This window comes from Xiphophorus couchianus, chromosome 7, assembly GCF_001444195.1.
Source record: "Xiphophorus couchianus chromosome 7, X_couchianus-1.0, whole genome shotgun sequence".
Taxonomy (NCBI): domain Eukaryota; kingdom Metazoa; phylum Chordata; class Actinopteri; order Cyprinodontiformes; family Poeciliidae; genus Xiphophorus; species Xiphophorus couchianus.
The window spans coordinates 24,225,270-24,246,599 of record NC_040234.1 but is presented as its reverse complement, the minus strand read 5'-3'; the positions used below and the strand labels follow the sequence as shown (position 1 = coordinate 24,246,599).

Sequence of the window (21,330 nt, the reverse complement as noted above, 5' to 3'; positions counted from 1 at the left end):
TGTGAAGAGATTTGTGGCTGATTCAGAACAAAGATGGGTTTGTACAGATAAAGGCATAATGAGGAAGGTTTCTGTTAGACAAATTCATCGGATTAAGTGAGCAGCTGTTGCCCTTACAAAGCAGCAAGCAGTTATTTGAAGCTGCTGGTGCCTGTGGAAACTCAAGGTGGAGGAACCAGAGGCTTGTGGTGCATGAACCTACTATTCGGCCACCCCTAACCAGAGCTCACAAGCAGAAATGGTCGCAGTGGGCCCAGCCGTACATGAAGATTAATTTTCATACAGACTTGTTCACTGATGACTGCTGTGCAACCCTGGATGGTCCAGATGGACGCAGTAGTGGATTGGTGGTGGTTGGCCACCACATCCCAATATGGCTGTGACGTCAGCAAGGAGGTGGTGGAGTCATTTTTTAGGCTGAAATCATGGGGAGAGAGCTGGTTGGCCCCTTTAGAGTCCCTAAAGGTGTGAAAATCACCTCAGCAAAGTAAATGGACTTTCTGACTGATCACTTTCTCTCATGGTTCAGAAAGAAGAGCCGTACCGTCTGTAGCAAAATCATCTTCATGCATGACAATGCACCATCTCATGCTGCAAGGAATACCACTGTGTCATTGGCTGCTATAGGCATGAAGGGGAGAAACTCATGGTGTGGTCACCATCCTCCTCTGACTTCAACCCTATTGAGAACCTTTGGAGTTTCCTCAAGCAGAAGATCAGAGGATGGAATGCAGTTCATATCAAATCAGCAGCTCTGGGAAGGTATTCTGACATCCTACAAAAAAATTCAAGCAGAAACTATCCACAAACTCACAATTTCAATGGATGTAAGAATTGTGCAGGTGATATCAAAGAAGGGGTTCTATGTTAACATGTAACTCGGTCTGTTAAGATGTTTTTGATTGAAATAGCTTTTGATTTTAAGAATAGCTGTTTACAGTTCTTTATAATCCATAAAATGTTTAGAAAATCTGTTGTGCATAAAATATCACTTGCATAATAATTTGGAACACAATGTAAAGCCGCTGTACATAAACTCAGCGTGAACAAAACCATTGTTTGGCATTGGAGATGGAGGGCTGTGTCCTTAATAAATCCATCAGATTTATTGCAGCTCTCTGCTGTCCTCTGCTAAGTCCTTGTGAAAAGCCAAGAGCAGCGGAGATACCAGCGGCTTATAGCCTGGTCGCCTTATATAACTACGCTTCCAGTTTTTTTGTTTTGTTTTGTTTTTTTTTAAATTGTAGGTGTGGCTTATAGTATGGTTCGCTTTGTAGTCTGGAAAATACAATATATTTCACTATAAACTAGACCAAAAATACTTTATAAGAATGTTTGCTTTTGCAGTGTAGAAGGCTTCTTATGATTATTGGTTATCTGTTATCTGAGTAAAAGGAGTTGAAAACATATGTAGACCGCACTCCTTGGTTGTTATTTTTTTCTTTGTAAAATATTTTGTTCAACTTTACAAACATGCAATATTCTGTGTCGTTCTATGACTCAAAACACGTATTTAATTTATTGTAAACTGAGGTTTGTGGGGCATGACAAAATGGGACATGTTCATGGGCTGCTTATGCTTTTGGACCATACTTTTACATCATAGTGTGCAGGTATTCATATTTCTTGTTAGTACTGGATGTTCCAAAGATTAACATCTGCACACATAATTTCACAACAGAGACTGACAAAGAGAGAGAAACAAATTGAATGAGTGCAGGCTTTAAAAAAATAATTATAATACATTAGCTGTTGACTGTCTTGCTTCCCATGCATATCTTTGGGATCTGGGAGGAAAGTTTCAAACAAACAGAGAGAGAAAACAGATGGTACCCATTGCAAAATCAGTCAGTCCTGTCTGTTCTTTCTTCCACAGATGTGCACTTACTGCAACATATGTCCTCTTTGTGAAACTGTTTGCAAGCCTGGTGAGTATTATATTAAAGAACAATTTGTTTCTGCTTAATTTATCTCCAAAATTCTATGACATTAGAAAAAGTTTAAGTAAAGCCTATTGAAAAAAATTTCATGTGAACAATTATGCATCAAGTCAAATGTGAAGCTCAAGAGCATTTGTAAAAGTGATGAATGTAATATTAACTTTGAGATATTTTGCATTTCAGCTCTTTCTTAGAGTGGCATGATGAAACAGCATTCAACTTCTTAATTTGAATGTAGTTCATTTGAGTTTATTTTTATAGGATCAATTTATAACATGTTGTTCCAAGGCACCTGATAAAAAAAAAGTTAATTCAATATAATCATACATTCCAATTAATTCTAAAATACTGTGGTCAAGATCAGTTTGTTATTTAAACTCGTTAAAAATCTGTCTAAGCATTCTCATACTAAGGATGCCTTAGGTGCAACAAAAGCTTAGCCAATAGTTTTGGAGACAGGGTCAATCACTGAAACACAAGGCCAAGTGCAGTATCTATTGAATCGGAATATTAAGCTGTAGCACAGGAAGGAGTCAGAGCTACACAGTGTGTCATACCAGATTAAGCTTCTATGAAGAGAAAAAAACATAAGTAACTACGGTACATGAAAACTGAAATAACAGCAAATAATGTAAAATTGGATAGAAAGCAAAGAATGTAGCAGAACAAGGAGAAGTGGTCACTTTTATCCTCCAGCAGTCTAAACTACAGCATAATTACAGAGGTAGCAGAGAAGTATGGGGGTGACAACATCATATTGTGGGAAACTATTGTGAGAAGCTTGTGGAATGAAACCCAAAAAGTTTGATCCAAGTCATAAGATTTAAAAAATTATATCCAATACGGACCAAATATCTGTAAATTTCCAAATTCAAAAACAGTTACAAGAGGAGGCCAGATCTATCACCGACTGCAAAATGATGAGATACCTGCATGTCTGTCTACAGTGAGTGAGTGTGAAATTAATTAGTGCAAATTTGTGTAAAGAGAGTGTAAAATTAAGAATGCTGCAGACCAAGAAATGACTGCTTCATAAGTATGCAGCTTCCCACAAGGACAATGCAAATAGCTTATTGAAAAGGTTTATGCTCAAACAAGACAAAGATTGAGCTCTTTTGCCACAATGACAACAATAATTTTTGGGGGAGTCAAGGCAGGACTTTCAAACCTAATAACACTGTACAAGGTACGGAGTTATTAATATTGTCGACATCATAATAACTTAGAGTAGGAGGTCACGTGACTGAGCTTCAAGACAGTGCTCAAATGTTTCTTTAAAAACTCCTGTAAATGTTGTAAGTAAGGTTTAGAAGATTAGCATGTCTAAAGCTTCATCTATGAAACGGTGTGAAATACTTTCGAGAAGAGGCAAGACAGGCACTGAAACAACACCGAGCCCAACATCCAGTGCAGATGCGAACATGGATTGCATAGTTGAATAATTAGAATTTTATTTTGAAGTTAAGAAGGACAGTATTGATGAGAGTCTAACAGAAATGGCAAACACAATAGCTGCAATGCAGGGTAAAGTGTCAGGGGTAAAACCAGGCAGCTCATGGAGGTCGAGACCCACATCACCAAAGTAAAAAGCTCACCCAAAAAAGCAGAAATGTTGCTTACCTCTGCTATCAAACAAATCCTACTCCTTGAGGCTATAACAGATAACCTAGAAAACAGAGGAAAAAGAAAGAACCTGTGTGTCTCTGGCATTCGACAGGCAGCAGATGACAACCACAATGAAGCTATGTGCACCGCATGCTAGCCTCCGGGAAATAAAACCAAGTAGAAAAAATTTGTATACACAAAAGCGCAAGAAAAAGAGAGATTCCACAAAATGGGGCCAAAATGAAATTTGCACACCATCTATTTGCGAAGAGAGTTCAGATCCAAAGTTAGTTCCACCCGGTGATGAAGTTGTTTGTAGACATCAATGAATTCCACTGACTCCAACATAACCCCTGCAGATTCAGATCTTTTGAAGTGGAAAGATCCATCTCTTCTCAACACCTCAAGAGCCAAAAAATTCTACAACAGTCTTCCAATATGTTCAGATGTTCATGAGTAGAGAGTCTTAAAAAACTAGATGGTTAAGAAACAAATAAACTGATAAGACATTCTATATGACTGTTCCTGCTCCAATAAAATTGATCTGCGATGGAGGCATTTGCAGGATAAGTTTCATAATATGTAGATTATGAAAACATTATTGATTGGTTTAAAGCACCTGTTTATTCTAAGTCTAATTTGAACTGTTTTGGGATAATGCTAAGAACTAAGCTTTAAACAGGTTGTTGCCTTTCTATGAAGGGTAAATTGTATTATGCATAAAAAAGAGCATTTTTATTTTTATAGTTTGTAGCTAGACACTGTCTATTGTGTGGAGTTTTGGTTTTGGCCCTCAAAATATTTGGTTCAAGAGAAGGGGAAAGCATTGAAGTTCTGTTTTTTCTATGTGTGAACAAGTAAATATACATACAATCCAACATCTTCAGTAAAATAATGTAAGCAATAATTGCTTACATTATTTTAGTATACAATAAATTGAACAATCCGAAAATAGATATTTAAAATATTAATACTACAAACTGGAATTTCAATGGAATAAAGAAGGTATCTATCCATTTTCTGTACACCCTTGTCCTTAGTGGGGTCGGGAGGGGTGCCTATCTCCAGCGAACATTTCGGGCGAGAGGCTGGGTACACCCTGGACAGGTCACCAGTCTGTCGCAGGGCAACAGAGACATACAGGACAAACAACCATCCATTCACACTAGGGATAATTTAGAGAGACCAATTATCTTGACAGTCATGTTTTTGGACTGTGGGCAGTCAATATAATTTCAAACTATAAGGTCAATCAGAGATCCATATGGGAGATACATCATTATACAGTAGGGTTTCCCCCAGTGTATTATAAGCCTGGCAGCCTGCCATGCTTTATTAGGCCCCAAGCCAGGCTAAGTGTTGTTTGATTTTATTTTTAGAAAAATTAATAATTGGGGGGGACAATTGCATTATTTTATTTATTTATTTAAATCTTAAAGCCGGATTGCAAGCATCTCCGTTGTTCTGAGAGTTTCACTTGTGGAGGACATTTATTTCTAAAAGATTTATAGGTTTATACTTTATGAATTTAAAGCCAGCCTATCTAACTTCAGAGATAAAGAGTTAACTTTATCTCTGAAGTTACCTTAGCGCAGATCGTGCACGCCTCCTTTCACTCAAACTGGACACAAGCTGATCTTTCTGTATATTTACATCAACCTCCTGTAAGGAATTATGATTCTATGGAGAACTCTATATCAAGGTAAGAGCTTAAAATGAACCATGTTAGCTCTGGTTGCACAGCTCTATGTGAACCGCTGGAATAACTTGTAGTCGCGCATTCAGAGGTGCGCTTTGAGTGAGTGGTGAGAATGATTTATATTTGCGAACAAAACATTATTCAGCATTTACATCATAACAGGCACATGCAGAGGGGGGATGCGAAGGGGACTTGAGCCCCTGCCTCGTTTATCCTTGATGCCCCTAGTGCCCTTTTTGAGTTTTTGGGGTTTTTTTCAAAAAAGACTAGTCTGGCTGCCCTCAGTGTAATAATGACTCTCTTCCTCCATGTTGTTCAGACACAGGGCCCATGGTGAGGAGGAGGGAGCTGATCTGTGGCCTCTAACTATCAAATTATGGGCAAGAATATTTTTTATACACTGGTTTGTGAATAAAAACGTAGGTCTGATGTTGACGATAGAAAAACTGTTTCTATTTATATTTTCATAATTGTCCTTGCTTGTAATAGCTGGGAAAAACCTGCCTCGCCCCTAAACACAGAAATGCTTCGGCTTCAGAGAATACTTTTGACTTTAACTTAATCAGGCTGCTAAATGCCCGGTTCGCTACAGGCAGTCTGAGTCGGTCCCACCGACAGATAGAAAGAATGTCTGTCTTTATATCAGACATCCTGATATAAGACACGGTATTGCAACTGTCACCGCTAGTCGCGACGCACCTCAAAGTCCCAGTACTCCATGGATTGCACCCGGTACCACCTAGTACCACCTGCTGTCTGTTCGCTCTGGTTCTCCTTTATGTGGGTAAAGGAGGCGGGTTAAAGCCTCTGTTGATGGGATCCAGGCTGGAGGTGAGTGGCTGTAGTTATTGCAACACAGTTTAAAATATTTTAATTTATGCTGAAACCATTAAATCTAACTCAGCAGTATGAGTTAGATTTAGATAAAATTCTTGGTATCGATGATACATTTTTAGACAAACTGATGGCAGAGAGAGGATGCAATTGACAGAAGAAAAATACATCAGCACAATAATGTATACAATAATTTATTGGAATTATTGATAATTCCAATAAACAAATGTTATATTTATGTATCTATGGTCTGTGTTAAAATATTAGCATTTATGGGGCCCCTAAAGGACTGGGGGGCCTTATGGAGCTGCTGACTTAATTTGGATTAAACAGACATGCAAATAATTGGTATTCATTTTAATTGAATTTTTTGATTAGTTGTTTTTAAGACTAGTTGTGGGTTTAAATAGCGTTTCACTGGCAATGTTTTCCCATAACATGTAATTACCCAGTAATATTTTTACTTTTTCTGTCTACTTAACATTTTTTAACACAAAAACATGGTGTACCGCTGGTGGACCACCTCGGTGAACCGCCTTGGTGAACCGACCACCGGGCTTAACAAGTTTTCTGGGGGAAACCCTGTAAAGGGTCATATTTTGACATCAAAAATACATTTGACAAATACTATATTTATGGGCTTAACGAACATAACTCGTGGGAAAACAGGTGACTTCCTGTGGAACGGGGCGGGGCTAAGGTGATGTCACTAATTGACCATGTGAATGTGATGAGCTCTGGTCTGTGATGACACAAAGAAAGATTGATGCAGGTGGGAGCTTATATGAGGAAGTTATTCAATCTTGATGTTTCATGACGAATGGTCAGATTTGAGGCTTGGTCACGCCCACACACTTCGATGTACAAAACATCCTTTGATAACTTTTTACCTTCAATTCCTCAAGACTGTGGTGACTTATTTTGAAGCCTGGATCTCAAAAGCTGTAGGACGAGTCAAAGCATGGCTTGTGGGTGATTTTTAAAAAAAAAACATTTCTAGGGAGCGTCCACCAAATATTGGACTACATTCCCATTGGGGGGTGGATAAGGATCACAGTCAGTTTGGTGCAGCTTGGCTAAAATATGTGGAATTTAGAGCCAAACATATGGCAACAGCGTCACCTGTGACTTCGCTGCGCTGCAACTGCCACAACTGCCATCAAAAATCTGCAGCTACAGGTATCTGTAGCGGATTGGTGAGGACACATTGTGAGGAACAGCCAGGCAGGCAGGGTGGTGGAGTAGTGCACCCTGGAAGGCCTTTTCTTTGTGGAAAGACTATGGTGGGGCCCTATATGGCTGTTTCGGCTCCCGGCAATACATCTAATTCATTGCTTAAGTCACTATTTTCTGCTCAGAGAATCAGCGCAAGAACAGTCTATGACCAAGACTATGTTAATATTGAGCAAATTCAGTCACCTGGACTCCATAAATTTGGAGGCATGGACCACTCTACAAAACCTTGGACTGCTGCATGAGTTAGACCAAGATAACTACACAGCAGTGGAGTCTTCCAACAGCCCAGGCCCACAGACACACCAGAGAAGGCATGAGAGGAAACAAAAGTGAGGGTGTGAGCTAAAAGCTAATCCTTTCTGATTACCACTTGCCTCCATCTTCCTTGCTAATGTACGATCCCTTGAAAGCAAATTTGACTACCTGAAACTGGATTTTCCCAAAAGGGAAACAAGAAACTACTGCATTTTCATTTTCTGTGAGACGTGGCTGAGCTCATCTGTCCCTGATAATGCCATCAACCTGGATGGGCTAACAACTTTTATAGCTGACAGGAGCCATGCTCTTATTGGTAAGTCCAGAAGAGGTGGTGTTTGTATTTACATTAACAACAGCTGGTGTAACAACCCTGGTCTTCAGTCATTGCTCTGTGGACATTGAGTTTATGATTGTGAGATGTAGACCTTTCTACCTATAGCAGGAATTCACCACCGTTATCATTTCTGCTGTCTACATCCCGCCCAGTGCTAACACCAAGCAAGCACTGATTACTCTTTACCATGATAGCAGTGACAGACAATAAATATACCGGGAAGGTATTTTTATTGTTGCTGGAGACTTTAACCAGGCTAACATGAAGACTGTTCTTTCTAATTTCCATCAACATGTGGATTTTCTGACCAGAGGGGAAAACAAACTACAGAAAATATTAAGAAGGCCTTCAGGGCAATCCCCCGCACCCATCTCAGCTCTTTAAATCATCATTTGGTTATGCTCATCCCAGCATACCAACCCCTTCTCACCAGACCTTTGTCTAGTGAGAAGGGGTTGGTGAAGAAGGTGAGAGTATGGCCTGAGGGAGCGATGTCTGCACTGCCGGACTGTTTTGGTGCACAGACTAGGGCATGTTCAGAGTGGCCACTACTCACAACCAATATACAGACATGGAGGAGTATGCAGCATCTGTGTCAAACTAGGTCCGTGTATTTTCAGGCAGTTTGTTTTTTCATTTGAAATGAAAACTGAAAAAAACAAAAATAGACTTGTTTTTTTCGTTTTTCGTTTATCAAACTAAAATTGGAAATCAGATAACGGCTCGTCTCTGCTCGTTATCCGATTTCCCATTTAGTGCACAAAACGGAAATGGAAAAAAACAGATAACTAGTGCTGAATTTCTATTTTTCATTATTTCATTTTTGACAAGTGGTCAGACCCGGAAGTTCTCTATGCCCTGCACACTTTGTACACTCGTCCAAAGCGGCAATTAATACAAGTATAATTCATTCATTCATTCACCTTCACAGAGCTTACATTCTAACTTTGTTTTGTACTCAAAGCTAAAGTTGGCTTCTGAATGTATAGCTTCCGATTCAGTAAATCGTTAAAGGGCTAGTCCACCCAATTTTTTACAACCTTGAGAGTCTTTAATCTGCTCTAGTTTATAAACTACAATTCAAGATGCTCATACCACAACAAGAACATTCTGCCAATCATTCCATCCCTACAGTGTTTTAAGTTTTTCCTTTATGAATAGAATTAGCATACCAGTTGTAAGAGCCATATGAATTAAATAAGTAATTATGTATGTGACAGGTGAGCACGCGACTTTGACACTTAGGTGGTGGGTGTGTCGAGGTGGGCGTGACCGTCACCAGTTATGAATGACAGGTTACTGGCACACTGACTTCGTGTGTATCAGGAAGTTGGGTGCGTGGGGCAGACATGATTTCTGTTGACCGTGTTATGTTGCCTTATTGAATTATGTTAGCTCTTATGCATTATTGACCTGGTCAGTCTGTGTCTCAGTCCTTGTCTCAACGTTCAAAGCAAGAAAATCTAAAAATAAATCAATCATTGATTGAACAAAGAAGTGACCTGGAGTTGGTTTGAAACTCAGGTCGGACAGGAAACATTCCCTGAGTTTAACCCAGTGTGGCCCTCTATCACCAATTTTTGCCGCACATTTACAGATTATAAAATGTTATGTCACGAACACGCATGGAGAAAAGTATGATTATCCAAAAGACACAATAAAAATTTTGTTATTTCCCACATATACCAAGCAGGAAAAGTTTGTAATAATGCACCAATGTTAAGAGATTATTTTTAAAAAATCAATTTTGGCTTAATTAGCCAAAAACAAAAACAAGTCTATTTTTGTTTTTCCATTTTTCATTTCAAACGATAAAACGAACTGCCTGAAAATACACGGACCAGCTACATCTAGTGGTGTATGGAGAAGTCTACTGCAACAAAGTCAATAGTCACACGAGCCAACCAGAAACCTTGGATGACTAAGGAGGTATATTCTAGACCAGTGGTTCTTAACTGGGGTTCTATCGAACCCTAGGGGTTCGTTGAGTCGGTCTCAGGGGTTCGACGGAGACCCCGCCATGGAGGTCAAAACACACCCGACTCATTATGTAAATTTGTGATGACACGCCCCGCTTGGCCATCACTTGCTGCAGATGACCATGTTACATTAATTGGCCAATCAGCAAAGTCGAGCAAATAAAGAAAGTGGTCGGACGAAGATGTACAACATGGATTCACGTGTCACGGAACGTGATGGGAGTCATCATGTGCATGATTTGTAATGCCAAGTTGAGCAACTCTAGTCTCGCACCGGCAAAACTGAAGGAACACTTCTTGAAGCTGCGTGGAGTTGGGGAATAGAAGAACACAATGCTTGCTTGCTACCTATGTCTTGAATTTGGAAAAAAAATCATATTTGATTTATCACTAAAGAAGGGTTCCATGAATGTGCATATGAAACTGGTGGGTTCGGTACCTCAAACAAGGTTAAGAACCACTGTTCTAGACTGAGGAAACAGTCTAGACCAGCTGCTTTCAAATCTGGTGACATTGCCGCACTTACATCAGGATCTGGTATACAATCTAAACCGAGTTATCAAGGCAGCAAAACATCCCTACAGTCAAAAGATCCAAGATTTCTTTCATGATGCCAGCAACATGTATTAATTTGAATTAGTTAGTTTTATTTTTGTGTAACCAGGTTGTTGTGTGTTGCAGACATCTGCCCCTTGAAAATGAGATCTACATCTCAACGACGTTTACCTGGTTAAATCAAGGAAATTAAAAAAAATTTCCATCCATCCATCCATCCATTCATCTATCCATCCATCCATCCATCTTCTTCCGCTTATCCGGGGTCGGGTCTCGGGGTAGCAGCTTCAGAAGGGAGGCCCAGACTTCCCTCTCCCTGGTCACTTCTTCCAGCTCTTCCGGGAGAATCCCAAGGCATACCCAGGCCAGCATAGTCTCTCCAGTATGTCCTGGGTCTTTCCCGGGGCCTCCTCCCGGTGGGACTTGCCCGAAACACCTCACCAGGGAGGCGTCCAGGAGGCATCCAGACCAGATGCCCGAGCCACCTCAACTGGCTCCTCTCGATGTGAAGGAGCAGCGGCTCTACTCTGAGTCCTTCCCGGATGACTGAGCTTCTCACCCTGTCTCTAAGGGAGAGCCCAGACACCCTATGGAGAAAACCCATTTCGGCTGCTTGTATCGCAATCTCCTTTTTTCGGTCATGACCCAAAGCTCATGACCATAGATGAGGGTGGGAATGTAGATCGACCGGTAAATCAAGAGCTTCACTTTTTGGCTCGGCTCTCTCTTCACCACGACGGACCGGTACAGCGCCCGCTTGACGGCAGACGCTGCGCCAATCCTCCATTGTCGTGGCGGCCAATCGGAGCTGTGGCCGCAAGGTTGTTGAGGGTTGCCTGCCACTGCGGCAACCCTCGAACCCGTTGGTGGACACCTTTGGTGAGGGATGCCGTCAGGCTGAAGAAGGAGTCCTATCGGGCCTTTTTGGACTGTGGGACTCCGGAAGCAGCTGATGGGTACAGGCGGGCGAAGTGGCATGCGGCTCAGGTGGTTGCTGAGGCAAAAACTCAGGCATGGGAGGAGTTTGGAGAGGCCATGGAGAAAGACTTCCGTATGGCTTCGAGGCGATTCTGGTCCACCATCCGGCGTCTCAGGGGGGGAAGCAGTATGGCACCAACACTGTTTATAGTGGGGATGGTGTGCTGCTGACCTCTACTCGGGATGTTGTGGGCCGGTGGGCAGAGTACTTTGAAGACCTCCTCAATCCCACCAACCTGCCTTCCATTGAGGAAGCTGAGCCTGGGGACTCTGGGTTGGGCTCTCCAATCTCTGGGGACGAGGTCGCCGAAGTGGTTAAAAAGCTCCGTGGTGCAGGGCCCTGGGGGTGGATGAGATCCGCCCCGAGTTCCTTAAGGCTCTGGATTTTGTAAGGTTGTGTTGGACGTAACTCTGCAATATCACATGGACATCTGGGGCAGTTCCCCTGGATTGGCAGACTGGGGTGGTGGGCCCCCTGTTCAAAAAGGGGACCGGAGGGTGTCCTCCAATTATAGAGGGGTCACACTCTTAAGCCTCCCTGGCAAGATCTATTCAGGGGTCCTGGAGAGGAGGGTCCATCGGATAGTCAAACCTCGGATTCAGGAAGAGCACTGGATCAGCTCTACACCCTCGGCAGGGTCCTGGAGGGTGCATGGGAGTTCGCCCAACCAGTCTACATGTGTTTTGTGGACTTGGAGAAGGCGTTCGGCAGTGTCCCTCGGGGAGCCCTGTGGGGAGTTCTCCGGGAGTATGGGGTACCGGACCCTTTGATACGGGCTGTCAGGTCCCTGTATGGCCGGTGTCAGAGTCTGGTCCGCATTGCTGGCAGTAAGTCGGGCTCATTTCCGGTGAGAGTTGGACTCCGCCAGGGCTACCCTTTGTCACCGATTCTGTTCATTACTTTTATGGACAGAATTTCTAGGCGCAGCCAAGGTGTTGAGGGGATCCGTTTTGGTGGTCTTAGGATCTTATCTCTGCTTTTTGCGGACGATGTGATCCTTTTGGCTTCATCAGGTCGTGATCTGCAGCTCTCTTTGGAGCGGTTCGCAGCCAAGTGTGAAGCGGCCGGGATGAGGATCAGTGCCTCCAAATCCGAGGCCATGGTCTTGAGCCGAAAAAGGGTAGAATGCCTTCTCCGGGTCAGGGGGGGTGTCCTGCCCCAAGTGGAGGAGTTCAAGTATCTTGGGATCTTGTTCATGAATGAGGGAAGAAGGGAGCGGGAGATCAACAGGCGGAAATTTTTTTTAAAAATTAAAAAAACACCTGACAATTGGCCCAGGGCATCCAGTCTGACTGATTATAAAATCATATCTTCACCCTGCCAAGATGAATGTTGGTCCACAGGTCCTGATCAGAGAGTGTGCAGACCAGGCCATGTGCTCACGGACATCTTCAATACGTCACTGTACCAAACCATTGTTCCCTCGTATTTTAAGTCAGCTATTATTATTCCAGTGCCCAAGAAACCTGTCATGTTTGGTTCCAGTTTACGAACCCACATGCACGAACACAATCAGGAGACGCGTGTGCAAAACAATAATGAAGTTTATTGACACGAGGGTGTAGGGTTGGGGAGAAAACACGGAGCAGGAGTCTGGAAGGGACAACCAGTTCAGCCACTGTCAACGAGGGGAAACGGTTAGAATATACGAATCCAAGAAGGGGAATGAATATATATGTAGATGAAGGGACAGGCTTACTAGGAGCAGATGGATGTTCCTTTGGAGCAGCAGAGGACCCAGGGGGCGGCGTGGAGAGCCAACGAACCGTTGGAGGGCGGACAGGTAAGTCAGGCTGAGTGGAGGAGCGAGCTAGCGGCTGGTCGTAGTCCGAGACAAACGACCCACAGAACTCTCCTCTCGGAAAACTCCGGAGGAATCCAGGTAAACCTGACAACAGGGAAAGAAACACAGGAGGCGATTATCTCGGGAAATGCTCAGAGGGCCTACTCAGGAACGATTTGTTACCAAGGTAAACAAACACTCAGGCAAGGAAGTGTCAGCTCGCCGCTTCTTAAATGCTCCCAGCCTCAGTCAGACAATGCGCCACAGGTGTGTCCCCGGGTTCGACCCAACGCTTCTCCAGGGGCTCAGCTCCTAGGCGGCATCTGGTGGAGGAAGTGGGAAGCAGCAGGCTTCCAAAAGAAAAAAAAGAAAACAAAACACCGATCCTGACAAAACCAACCATCATGTGTCTTAATGACTTCCACCCCGTTGCATTAACATCTAATGTCATCAAGTGCTGTGAGAGGGTGATTTAGGATCACATAAACTCTATGCTGCCTCCATCATTTGATCCATCCCAGTTTGCATACAAATCTAACTGCTCGACTGAAGATCCCATCTCCACTGCTCTTCATCTGAGCCTGATACACCTGGAGAAAAGTAACATCCACATACAGATGTTGATTTTGGACTTCAGCTCAGGATTTAATATGATCATCCCCCAGGATCTGGTATGCAAACTGGTCCCCCTGGGTTCAACACTCCACCGTGCAATTGGCTGCTGGACTTCCTCACCAACAGAACTCAGTCTGTACTGAGTTCTGGGTAATAAAACCAGAAGGTAATAAAACCTCCAATGTCATTTATTTGAACACTGGCTCCCCCCAGGGCTGTGTCTTGAGCCCCTTGCTGTTTACCCTGTTGACCCACAACTGTCATCCCAGGTTTAACACCGATCACATCATGAAATATGCAGACCACCCAACAATTGTGGGCCTTATTCAAGACAACAATGAAGTGGATTACAGAAAAGAGGTGCAACATCTTGCGGACTGGCGTAGAATAAACAACTGAATGTCGACAAGACAAGAGAGATAATTGTCGACTTCAGGAGGTCTTGACCCAACCACACACCACTCCTCATCAATGACAGAGCAGTAGCAGTCATCAGCAGCACTAGGTTTCTGTGGGTGCACATTACTGACAACCTTGGCTTTACACCTCATATCACTTCCCTGGTGAAAAAGTCAGCAGCACCTGCACTATCTGCGATGGATAAGAAGGGCTTCCCTTCCCCCTCCCATCCTCTCCACCTTCTACAGAGGAATCATTGAGAGCCTGCTGACCAGCAGTGTCTCCATCTGGTCTGGGAGCTGCAAGGGCTCAGACTGGAAGTCTCTGCGAAAAGTGGTGAAGACAGCAGAGAGGATCATTGGAACTCCACTCCTCCCTATCCAAAACATTGCACACAGTCTCTGTTTAGCCAGAGCAAACCAGATCCTCTCTGATTCCACTCATCCTCTCCAGGGTCTGTTCATCTGGTTGGTGACTGGCAGAAAATTCCGTAGCATCCGCTGTAGAACAGCGAGACTCAGAAATAGTTGTCTATTGATGGGATTGCAATCTCATCACTAAGACTGTCTGAGACTGCTTGAAAAGGCACTCAGTCGTATATTTAATAGTTATATATTTAGCAATATATTATTATTCATATATTATGTAATTATAGGCACACTTATGTTTTTGTGTGTGCTCTGGTAGCCAAGTAATGACATTTCATTGCCAAGGTCATTTATGTGTCTGTGAACAAGGCCAAAATTTAAATGTGAATGCCATGCAGTCACATACAACCTAAAATCATAGGTTGTATATCATTGAGATATACAACCTGATGAGGCTTGTAAGATTAATAGTAGTTACTGAAAATAAAAACATTTTAGAAGGTATTAAGCATACTAAGAGATGTAAAGATGCTGAAATATCATCATCTAATTAATCTGTATAATGTCTTTCACTTGGTGCTGAAATTACTAAACTATTGAACATTATAGTCATACTCTAATTTATGGAATGAGTCTGTATATTTGCTAAATGCTTGCCTCCAGTTGAAAACAGTTACAAAATTCAGCTCATGTCTCCCACCCTCACAATATGCCACCCTGGGCAGTTGCCCATGTCACCCATATCAGAAACAGCCACTGCAAGTCACATCTGTGTCTCTGCTCGTCAAAAATTTCAGTGGGAGTTTTTTGGGGGTAGTTGGGGAAGTTGCGTTGTAGAGTAACCATTGATATATTCAATTCAACTTTAAATTCAAAAATACTTCATTAAACCCAATCGGAAATTAAATAATATATAGTATATATAATATATATATAGAAAAATACATATTACTGTATATACTGTATATAATAATATGTTACTGGATTGGACATCGCCTATTAGCCCCAACAGCCATTGATGTGCACCTGTGGACGGCGGACACCCTTAGTCATGTCCACAAAACCACTTTCTGTTCCAATGTTGGATGAGCAGTAATCTGTTACAAATAATAGTTATAGTCCCCATATTGCTAATCCAATTTCTTTAATATGTGGCTTAAATTAAAGATGCGAAAACTGCCGATGATTGAATATGTAAACTTTGAATTCTCTCTGGACATAGACTCGTTGCCATGGCAACCATCAGACAACAGCTCCTGGAGTTGAAAGAGCAACGATTAAGTTCAAGTGTATTAGGAATTAGCATAAAAAAACACACTAAAAAAATTCCTACACAAAGTACGCAGAAATACCAAAACAGAACATTCAGTCCTTTACAGTTTTATGTTTTTTTAATTTGAATGGGTGATCAGCCAATATTTAAATGTGAAGCCAATCTTATTCACTGATCCTATCCTCAGCAAAGGTTTAAAAATTAGCCACTGTCCTCTTCTGCTCTCCAGTAAGAGGTTTGATTGACAGACCGGCCCACCAGGTCATGTCTGCACATTTACAGTTAATAGAGACCCCACTGTTACCAACTCAGTGACTTTCTTGCTACATTTAGTGACATTTCAGACAAAAAAAATTGGTATTGGGCAAAATTTGCAGCTAAGACTTTTTAAAGATAGGTAATTGGCCAGAAAACTGCAATCGGTGCACCCCAACTTTTTTTTCCCTCCCCTCCAGGGAGTCTTTTGTGGGGTCTAGGGTTACCTGTTAACATAAGACCCCTTCTTGGATATCACCTGCACAATTCTTGCATCCATTGAACTTGAGAGTTTGTGGATAGTTTCTGCTTGAATTTCTTTGTAGGATGTCAGAATACCTTCACAGAGCTGCTGTTTTGATATGAACTACATTCCACCCTCTGATCTTCTGCTTGCAGATACTCCAAATGTTCTCAATAGGGTTGAGGTCAGAGGAAGATGGTGACCACACCATGAGTTTCTCCCCTTCATGCCTATAGCAGCCAATGACACAGTGGTATTCCTTGCAGCATAAGATGGTGAATTGTCATGCATGAAGATGATTTTGCTACAGAAGTTACAGCTCTTCTTTTTGAACCATGAGAGAAAGTGATCAGTCAGAAAGTCCATATACTTTGCTGAGGTCATTTTTACACCTTGAGGGACTCTGAAAGGGCTGACCAGCTCTCTCCCCATGATTTCGGGCCAAAACATGACTCTACCACCTCCTTGCTGATGTCACAGCTGTGTTGGGACTTGGTGGCCATCCACCACCAATCCACTACTAAGTCCATCTGGACCATCCAGGGTTGCACAGCAGTCATCAGTGAACAAGTCTGTTTGAAAATTAATCTTCATGTATGGCTGGGCCCACTGCGACCGTTTCTGCTTGTGAGCTCTGGTTAGGGGTGGCCGAATAGTAGGTTCATGCACCACAAGCCTCTGGTTCCTCCACCTTGAGGTTCCAGAGGCATCAGCAGCTTCAAATAACTGTTTGTTGCTTTGTAAGGGCATTTTAACAGCTGCTCACTTAATCCGATGAATTTGTCTAACAGAAACCTTCCTCATTCTGCCTTTATCTGTACAAACCCATCTTTGTTCTGAATCAGCCACAAATCTCTTCATAGTACGATAACGCTTCCGTTTTTGTTAACTATCTAATGTTTTCATACCTTGTCATACGGCACTACACTGTCTGATGATTTTTGTCAGCAGAGAGATCCTTTCTCTTTCCCATATTGCTAGAAACCTGTGGCCTGCTTAATAATGTGGAACATCCTTCTTAAGAAGATTTCCTTTAATTGAGCTCACCAGACAAACTAATCAACCCAGCTCTCTGAAATTAATTATAGTGATTTGAAGAACCCTGAGACACAATACCATCTATAAATTTAATAGCACAACAAAAATTTTATCTTTATGACACTTAAATCCAATTTGCATAATAATTTGGAACACGGTGTATATTATTGTAAAATAAAATCACAACTTTATAATGAATTTGTGTGTTATTGTTAATATAATCACATAGAAATAATCACCAAAAAAATCTGTTCCACTTAGGAGGGAACCTAGCGGCCCTAAAGGGCCGCTTAGTTTGCTTATGCCTTGTGCCGTCCTGAAAGCACGACTACAAGTTATTCCTGCGGTTCACACAGGGCTCTATGTGCCTGTGTCCAGTCTGAGTGAAAGGAGGCGCATGCAATCCATGCTGAAGTAAATTTCAGAGATAATGCAGCGGCAGAGCGCGAGGCAACGTACAGAGGCGCCAGCTGTGTGATTGGTATGCTCTCCTAGCTTAAAATGCATCAATTATATACTTATCCTTTAGAAATACAGCTGCTCTGCCAATGTAGGATCAAAAAAGGTCTTAAACTCTTAATTATATTTTATAGATAAGAAATAATACTCAGAGACGAGTCCTTTTCCTGCAGGCCACTGCGGGTGGAGATTTATTACACTGTTCCACAGATCATCTTACAGCTTCATCAGTACAAAGTCAAAATCTCAAAAAATTTCCCCCAAATCTCAAACTCTTCTTGGAGTCAACCTGTTTTTATATAATCTCACTTTCACTGGTCTGAGCTGGCAAGTTTTAACCAATAATATTACTGCTCGTGTCTTGCGTGTGTTTGACGTAGGTTTCTTGGCTGCCCATGTGTTGAATGTGTATTGGGCCTTTTCTGGGAGTATTCAACCTTTCTGACCTCTCATCTGCTCTGCATCAGAAGTGCCAAACAAGCCAATTATTATTCTTATCTATCCGAACAGTTTATTTCCCAGACATTCTTTCAGTCTCACTTTGGCTTCGCACGTAAGGGAAAGTTGGGAGGCAAAGTCAAATTGACCTTTTATGGCGCCATATTTCCTCAGTAAAAAACAACTCCATAAGAAGTATTTCCGCTCTTACACCAACGAAACACTCAGAGCAACAGAGACACTTGCAATATGGTTTTAAATAATAATAAAAAAGTTTTTATTTTTATTTTTTATTATTTTTCTGAAACCAAAAACAAGCAAAGCTTAACCTGGCGGTGTATTATAAGCTTGGTGGGACGCCAGGCTTATAATACACTGGCAGGAAACCCTGTGATGTAAGTCCATCTGTACCAGTGAATTTATTTGATTTAGGAATCTTAATAGCTTCTTTAATTTCATCATGTGGGATTGGAGAGTCACATAATACTTTGTTTTGGTCACCAATTGTTTCAGGAGAATGTCTAGACTCATACAATGATTTGTAAACAGTTTCACATATGTTTGCAATAATTTTGGGGTCATCAATAATTGTGTCATTTGAATTTGCTTAGTGATATAATTTTTTGTTTCTTTGCTTTTCACATTTGAAGAAGTAGCTTGAATTTTCTTCCCCCTTTTTTAACCCTTTGGCCAGTGAACGTATAAGAGTCCCTTTCGCTTTTTTAATATAAAGTTGATGAAGTTAAACATTAACTTGATCAGCTTCAGCTTTCAAGTTATGGCTGAAGGGTTTGTAACTTGGCTCTCTTTAAGTTAAGGGCGTGTGAGTAAATGTTAGTGTGCATAAATGCTTGTTTGCAATGTTAAGATGCGCCTCTCCTGTGTGTCCAAAAGAGAAAATTTAATCAAATATATGAACATATAATAACTTACATTAATGGATATAATTCTTAAACCTGACCTCAAGTTTGTGACTGGGGTGGATCATAACAAAACACACATTTACACTGGTTTTGGAATGGATAAAGCAGGTTAAATTGAAAATTCTGGAATTGCTCTTATCCAAGTCATGTTAAAAATCTATGGACTATGCTTAAAAGCCCATATTTTACATGAAAAGTTTAGGAGTGGTCAACTACCAAGCCAAGGTTATGGCAGAAGCTAGATGTTTGTTTGCAATTTGATAATGACCATTTCATCAAATATTAGTGGGGGTGTTTGTTTATAAATGTGCCTATTTGGATTATAAGAAACCCACAAAAATTTCAAGCAAGTTGAACATAGCTCCTTTCTATAAAATTAATTAAAATTTGTAGTATTATAATCATTCCACTGGGGAAAAAATCATGAAACATCCTAAATTAATATGACATGCAGATTATGCAAATAGTAATACATCTTATTTATATAGCGCGTTTCAGTTCTCAAAACTCTTGAAACAACATAAGATATACATGAACATATTTGGCTTAAGTAAGACAGCAGGTCAACATTGCAAAGACAACACTGTTCTTTATAACCAGATGTTTTTGCCTTTTACTGTTCTTTATAACCAGATGTTTTTGCCTTTGCTGTTACTTTTCTTTGTCCCTTTTTACCCCAGGAGGACTAGTTGATGAAGTGACTGGATCAATCTACAAGTAGGTCTTATTGACAGGTACACCAGAAAGAAAGTACTCCCTTTCACCAATTCTGGGTTCTCATGTGAAACATGATCTGATGTTTAATAGTTTAATAATTATTCAAATAAAACCTCATGTGTTCAAAATGTACATTTTGACATGTTTTTTTTCCATTTGTTATTTTCAAATGGAAATCCATGGAAATATTAGGTGCAGTCCAAAAACTAAACTGGCACAAAAACCTAAGAATTTAAAGGGGATGTATTTTCTTTGTACTCTCACTGTACACTCTGGCCAGTTCTGTTGAAGTATTTCTAACCTGTAGCTTATAAACTCTTCTCTCTGTACCCACAGGACTGTAGCTGACGTCTTTGATGATGATAACTGAGGCCAACCATATGTTGCCACCATGTGGCCCAACTAATACATTTCACCTTCATTTTCTTTTTTTGAGTACCCTATACATTTGATTAATAATGACTGAACAAAAACTGAAAAATAAGCAATAATATGTGTGTTTACTATTGTTACTTGTCAATCCGTACTTTTAAAATGTTACTTTTAATTTGCTCTGAATTATATCTAATAAAAAACTAAAATATATGCTTAGAGATCAATGTATTGGATATAAAATGCTAAAAAGTGAGAATATGGTTCCTTGCATATCTAGCCCTAACCTATGAATTCAGTTTGTCAAATTACACCCACAAATTTGAATCTATTTAAGTGGAATTTTACATGATGGACCAACACTAAGAGCCACACAATATTGAAATGGAAGGAAAGGTTTGGTTTTCCAAACTTTGTACAAATAATAATACATTTTCACTACAGTTTGAGACAGTACATGATACACTGTTCTATCAAAATAAATGATAATCTTATCCTGCATATTGTACTTTTAGCTAACAATTTTAATCTTTACCATGACATTTCTGATCTAAACCTTCCATATCCTAAAATCTGTAGTATAACTGAAACCTTGTTTAGGTCCCCAAAAGGCTAATGCATCGAAGGAAAAAAAAAACTTCTTTCCTTACCAATGTACACATGTGTATATATATATCCTTTTTGGGTAGGGTTAGGGTTGGCTAGCTGCTTCAATCATTTCTGCAACTTAAGCTTGACCCTTAAATTTACTATTACACGTTTGCACTTCACCTTATTAGATAAACCAGAAATTGTGCAGGCAAAGCAACAAACATGTTTAGACTGTACTGTATGTTTAGACTGTATGTTTAAACTGTGTGTTTAAACATACAGTTTATATTAACTTATTATACAGGTTTTGTATTTGCCATGTCAATCTGTGAAACAATATAACAATATTTGTTTGTGTACATTGCCTGCAGGACCCAGAGTAACCCAAGGATAGAGAATTATTCTAAATAAATTCAATATTTGTTACTACACCTGA

The 21,330-nt window shown here is 40.9% G+C and overlaps 1 protein-coding gene and 1 long non-coding RNA gene across 2 annotated transcripts in view; one reads left to right on the top strand and one right to left on the bottom strand.

Moving 5' to 3' along the window:
• LOC114148322 (uncharacterized) overlaps positions 1-13,590 on the bottom strand; it is a 23,619-nt gene extending 10,029 nt beyond the window's left edge. Inside the window, exons 1-3 of the long non-coding RNA XR_003596247.1 lie at positions 13,386-13,590; positions 13,119-13,307; positions 12,886-13,037 (exon numbers count right to left, since the gene is read on the bottom strand). This is a non-coding gene — a long non-coding RNA (uncharacterized LOC114148322). The remainder of the gene's footprint in view (positions 1-12,885; positions 13,038-13,118; positions 13,308-13,385) is intronic.
• LOC114148321 (sarcoplasmic reticulum histidine-rich calcium-binding protein-like) overlaps positions 1-21,330 on the top strand; it is a 26,125-nt gene extending 4,795 nt beyond the window's left edge. The window contains exons 4-6 of the mRNA XM_028023526.1: positions 1,877-1,928; positions 19,895-19,931; positions 20,268-21,330. Coding sequence (XP_027879327.1) covers positions 1,877-1,928; positions 19,895-19,931; positions 20,268-20,301 — 123 coding nt within the window. The 3' untranslated portion in view covers positions 20,302-21,330. The remainder of the gene's footprint in view (positions 1-1,876; positions 1,929-19,894; positions 19,932-20,267) is intronic.